Raw genomic sequence first — 6,026 nt, 5'->3', positions numbered from 1 at the left:
AGCTGTGTGCCCGGCTCCGCGGCCGCTCGGCGAGCTCCTTCTCTGTGAAACACCCAGGAACGGGTGCTCAAAGCCAAGTATCTCTTCCCAGGGTCTTAGCAGCTCCGGGGCTTGCCTGGGCACACCTTTCCTCCAGCCGTGCTGCCAAGCTTGTGCTGCCAGGGCCGGTCCCACGTGGTGCTGCCAGTGTGTCCCACTGTGTTTGTCCTGGGTTGTCACACAGTCCTTTCTCATTTCTGAGGGACACCGTTAGCAGGCACAGTGGGAGCGGGTTGGCATTTGGACTGGATGACCTCAGCGGTCTTTTCAATCCTCAATAATTCTATGATCCTTCCTCATCCTTTGGCCCAGAGGTGGTTTCCACTATTCCCCTATTACAGAGGGAAACGAGGCTTTCCCAGCACTTTGTGCAGAGGAAGTCCGGCCCTGCCTCTGCCCTGCTTTCTCTGAAGAACCTGGCACACAGAATCACAGAATGGCCAGGGTTGGAAGGGACCTCAAGGATCATGAATCTCCAAGCCCCCTGCCACATGCAGGGCCACCAACCTCCCCATTCAATACTAGACCAGGCTGCTCAGGGCCCCATCCAATCTGGCCTTGAACACCTCACCTCCAGGGATGGGGCATCCACAACCTCTCTGGGCAGCCTCTTCCAGCACCTCACTGCTCCCTCTGTAGAGAACTTTCCCCTGACATCCAACCTAAATCTTCCCTCCCTCAACTTAAAACCGTTTCCCCTTGTCCTGCAGTTATCAACACTTTCAAAGAGTTTACTACCCTCCTGTTTGCAGGCTCAATTTAGGTACTGAAAGGCTGCAATGAGGTCACCCCGCAGCCTTCTTTTCTCCAGGCTGAACAAGCCCAACTCCCTCAGCCTGTCTTCGCAGGGGAGGTGCTCCAGTCCCCTGATCATCTTCGTGGCTCTCCTCTGGACCCTCTCCAACAGCTCTGTCTTTCTTGTACTGAGGGCTCCAGACCTGGACACAGTACTCCAGATGGGGCCTCACAAGAGCAGAGTAGAGGGGGACAATCACCAGTGGCTGCAGTGCAGCCTCTCTTTTAGCACCTCGTTCACAGGTCGTCCATGCTTTGTTCATGAAGCTGTACAACAGCACTTCTAGAAAACAAAACAAATTTTGATCTACCCAGAGGCAGATGGCCATTTGGTGTCCTTGAGCTATGATTTTAGCACCCGCTTTTCTGAGCAGGGGATTTCTGTGGTTTCTGAGGGGCAATGCTGCATCCAGGAGCTTTCACAACTAGCAAAGGGGCACAGCTGAAGATGTCAGTCACCTGAGCATGCCTGGTCCCAGGGCAGGATGCTCTGCTCACAGATGGCCACGAGGCAGGTCCATGACGGCCCCATGCCAGAGGTGTGCGTGCCCCCGACCTGGGGCTCGAGGTGTGCGTGTCTCCCAGGCTGGCACCTGCGGAGGAGGACAAGTGCAAACACTGTGGCCATGGGGCGGGAGGAGGTTATCTGGGGCCCAGCAGTGGAAAAACTCTCGGTGTGTGACTAAGACACGATAGCGCCAGGTGTGGGTCCAGGAATGGTGAGCGAGCTGGGGAATTATCGCTTCCCCATGGATTCAGGTGCCTGAAGCCAAATGTTTCCTAAGGGTGCGGTGACAGCCACAGCCCCGCTATCACGGCGCCTGGCCCACCCCATGGCCAAGCAGCGGGGATGTGGGGGCTGACTGCTGGATTTTCCCTGGTGCTTGGGACGGGACACAGCCCAGCACCCTACAGTGAGGACCAGACGCCAGCTCTGAGTACATCCGTCAGTGGAATCACCATGTTCACATTCCCAGGGAGGCAAGATCCAACAGCACCTTGCTGCCCCCAAAACCCCAATCCCAGAGCACCTGAGTAGCATTCCACCCCCAGTATCCCCATCCTAGCTCCGTCTCCTGCCATCTCCAAACCTACCACTCTCACCATGAAAGAGCCCCCAGCTCCAAGCCTGTCCCCCCCAGGGCCCCAGTCCTGCTGGCAGGTACCTGCAAAAGGCCGGCCCCGCTGCAGCCATGACTCACCTCGCTGCTGGGACCTGTTGTTCCATGCCTTGCTGCTTCCCTCCCTGCTGCCTCAGCTGTGCTCCAAGTCTGTGGATCTGCACCGCGAAATTTGGAGGGGTCCCACCTACTTTGCTGGAGCATTTTGGGTCCCTGTATGCCCTGCCAGGACACAGCAAAGCGCTTTCCGGCTGGCCTTTGGCATAGATTGTTCTCTTTCCTAGTGCTCATCTGGCATGGAGTGTTTCTCAGTGTTTCTGAGGGTGTTTTCTCACTGCCTTCACAGTTTTGCAGGGCAAGTTTCCCCTGCAGGGACCGGGCACCCTCCTCCAGCAATCAGCACACCTTGGCCCAGGCCATGGGGAGAGGCTGAGTCTCATTAACAACAAATTAGGGGCAATTGCCATTTTCACTGCAGCCACTTCAGGCCCTGGTGAGGATCCTGGCCATGCCTGGGGTAGTTCTGCCTGGGATGGAATCCTCTGCCCTCAGCTCAATGCCAAGCAGCACACACAGAGCTAGGCCGTGCTCCCGCCCCGATGATGAAAGGTGAAGAAGAACTGGTTTGTGCTCTGATCTCACAGCCCAGCCTCAAAACAGCCGCGGACCGTCACCGCGGCTCCCAAGATGCTCAGGGAGAGGACAGCAGAGCCAGCCTTTCCAGTGGGACGGGATGGTTGGAGAAATTCATCGTTCCCCTGGAAATAAAAATAATAATCATAATAAAAACACAAAGCCAGAGATTACTTATACGCACACAAACACAGAGGCACGCACTCTCTCCCCATCTGGCTTTGCCAGCCTGACTCATCGCTAATTCAAACAGCCCACACCTTTCCCTCTCCCTCCATGTGACATTTCGAACGAGTGAAGGGGAAGAGGCAGCAGTCCCAGAACTTTGCTGGAGCCATCCTGCTGGTCTCAGACTCCTGTCTTTTGGTACAGGGACCCAGAATTGAAGCATCCCAGGAGCCCATCACAGCTCCCCTACGTTCCAGTGCGGTCACCCCACAAACACACCCCTCTGAAACCAGGGCAAGCCAAGTGCGGAGGCAGCTGCAGAAAGGACAAGTGACAACTCAGTGGGTTAGTAATACCTGCTGATGGAGTCCCGTACGCACAGGCAGGATGCGAAGTCCCAAGCTGGCTGCCACCCTCCTGCCCAGGGCAGACCCAAGGGCTACAGGCTGGGTACTGGCCCCAGGAAAGCCATTCCCAACTTTCCTCTAGCTGAGCTCACCACAGCAGGAAACGGGAAGGAGCAGGCCCAGCCCAATCCCGCTCACAGCAGAACTCCGTACAATTTCCACCTGCAGGACATCAGGAGAAGTCACCACTACAGGCAGAGCAATACTGGGGGCCAGGCACCGCGTGCTCCCAGCGCAACATCAGGCCTGGACAAGCCCCAGCTTTTGGAGGGCTGTATGCATGACGGGTAATCAGCCGTGGGAGGGAGGGATGGAGCCAGACCTGCTCGCTGAGTATGGGACCTGCCAGCATGCTGCTGCTGAGTCACCCCATTAATGCAGGGAAACCTCAGCACCTGAACCCAACTGCACACAGGGACAGGCGGCCACACGCAGCTCCTGGGGTGAGCGCACAGCCAGTGCCACGCTCCTGCTGCAGGGGACAGCGGGATGGAACATTCAGGGAAGGCAATAGGGCTGACAAGGCTGCTGGGAGGGTTTCTGCTGCCGTTCCCCTCAGCTGTGACTCACCGTAGGACCGGTCATACCATCCCTGAGCTGCAATTGCCCCATCTGCAGATTAGGGAAACTGAGGCACGGGGAAGTGGGGTGACTCAAGAGCTGTTGCACAGGAGATGCCGCTCGGATGCCGAGGGTTGGGCGTTCCCCATCGATCCTCCGCAGCTAACTTAAGCAGAAATGAACATCGATGTAAATATTTACTGACAAGCAGCCCAGCCTCACCCACTCCTCTCAGAAGACAGCTTTAAAGTAAACTCTCCTGGCTCTTTCATGTTTACATCTTGTTTATTTATTATACAGCAGATCACAATATTTCAACAGTTTGCATATAAAGAAAAGTAACATTTCAGAGTGCGAGAGACCTAACGTGCCCAAGCAGAGAAATGTTAATTAACAATATACACAGACAGGAACAGTGCACTTCCCAAAGCTGAGACTCATCTGTGATCCCAGCTGGAAGAAAAAAATATATTAAAAAAACAGAAACATTATATATTACTGCTTTGTTTAATTTACATCTTGCTTTGCAGAAGCTGCACATAAAAAGATTCATTGTCTTTTTGAGTTTTCTCTTTTTCCCTTTAAGAAAGTTTCAAGTATAGCAGAGACCTGGGCATTCAGAGCTGGACTCACTGTCCTTTACACACTAAGTTTTTAAAAAGCAGCATGGGGAAGGCAGCCGCAGCAGTACCTGGTGTCAGCCTGAGGGGAAGAAACAGAAACTAAAGCAGACCACTGGTGAGAACCATTTGGGCTCCCAAGCGGAGAACTGTGGGCATAGGATCGGACCACCCAGGGGGTCCCAGGCTGGTTCTGAGGGCACCCAGCTCCCTGTGTGATGCAACACAGCACTGCCGACCCCCACAAACCTTTATACCCATGATCAAGTCCCACTCTAACCCCATACTCCCCGGGATTTCGGGCCAGGACATTTGTTCTGACAGCCGCAACTGAAAAGAGCGGAACCCAGAGTTGTGGGGCATGGATCTCCAGCAGGAGCTTGGCCAGAATCAGCCACCACCATCCCCAGAGCTGCAGGGTGCCAGGATTAGGGAGAAGGTTTTGAAGCCGATGCCAAATACAAGCGAGGAGCTCTGGGGACAGATCCCTGCTGCACCAGCCCTCAGCAACAGGAGCAGGCCAAGGGACTTCGCATAGCCCTGCTCCTCACCTTCACCCCAGCACGCAGCCGAGCCCTGCTCTCACAGCAGAGGCAGGAAGAGAAAATAGTTATCAGCTACAAGCAAGAAGGGCCGGGCTGCTCCCCAACGCTATTTACAGCAGGAGCTGCTCCGGTGAGTCGCTCAGCAGAGGGGGTGCCGAGCGCGCCTGCAGCCCCCGCTCACATGTGCCGCTTCATGTGCAGGGCCAGGTGGTCAGAGCGGGAGAAGGCCCGCTCGCAGAGGTGGCACTGGAAGGGCCGGTGCCCGGTGTGCTTGCGGTAGTGGCGGGTCAGCTCATCGGAGCGGGCGAACTTCCAGCCGCAGCCTTCCCAGGTGCAGTGGTAGGGCTTCTCACCTGTGGGGAGAGGGGCTGTCAGTGGGCACAGCACTCCACATGCTTTCACCCCCGCCCTTCCCAGCCCTCCTGAGTCCCTGCCCACCACTCCTGTGCTCCTTCATAGAGAGGAGACCGACTGTGTGCCATTGTCTGACCCACCTTTCTTTCACCCCGATCTTCCTGTCCTACATCTAACATATATTTCCCCGCTTGCCTCAGCGCGAGGCCCACCTCTGCCCCACTGCAAGAACCCCTCCACGTGCCTCTGCTCCCTCGCCTGTCCTGCCAAGGAACCTCACTCACCACGTGCCGCACCGCAGCTCTGCTACTGGGCTACATCAGAACACTTCCAACATGGGGACCCCACTCCCTGCATCCTCAGCCCAGCTGTGGAATGTGTCCATCCGGGCACCTACGTGCCGCACCTCACACCTCGGGGTCCTGAGCACACTCGGTCCCACATAGGGCCGCCCCTGCCTCTCACGGCTCACCGCAGCCCGGCCTCACAGCGTGAATCCTCCTCATACTCCACGGCTGGGGTTTTTACCGCGGACCGACGGCAGAGCATCTCCTCCACGCGCCCCTATCCGACCCCACCGAGGGGACCGCGCGAGTAACCACGTGCGTCCCGACCCTCGCCCGCCTCCTAGGGGCTTCCTTACCCGTGTGCGTCCTCATGTGCGCCTTGAGGTGGGAGCTCTTGGTGTACGTCTTGCCGCAGCCCGGGTATTCACAGTTGTGCGTCGCCGTCCGCTTGCGCGCCCACGAGCGGCGGCCGCGTTTGGGCTTGCAGTCCTCGGGG

The 6,026-nt window shown here is 56.8% G+C and overlaps 1 protein-coding gene across 1 annotated transcript; it reads right to left on the bottom strand.

The window, feature by feature from the left end:
* Window positions 1-3,990: 3,990 nt before the first annotated feature.
* Window positions 3,991-6,025, bottom strand: LOC109369133 (Krueppel-like factor 2; the record flags this gene model as incomplete). The annotated part of the gene is made up of 2 exons (XM_019618413.1): window positions 3,991-5,242; window positions 5,887-6,025. Coding segments are annotated over 2 exons (315 nt in total), but the record flags the coding sequence as incomplete, so codon positions are not given.
* Between the last annotated feature and the right edge of the window lies 1 nt (window position 6,026).

The sequence above is a fragment of the Meleagris gallopavo genome, chromosome 10 (assembly GCF_000146605.3).
Source record: "Meleagris gallopavo isolate NT-WF06-2002-E0010 breed Aviagen turkey brand Nicholas breeding stock chromosome 10, Turkey_5.1, whole genome shotgun sequence".
Lineage (NCBI taxonomy): Eukaryota > Metazoa > Chordata > Aves > Galliformes > Phasianidae > Meleagris > Meleagris gallopavo.
This window is presented reverse-complemented; position numbering and strand designations above follow the sequence as displayed.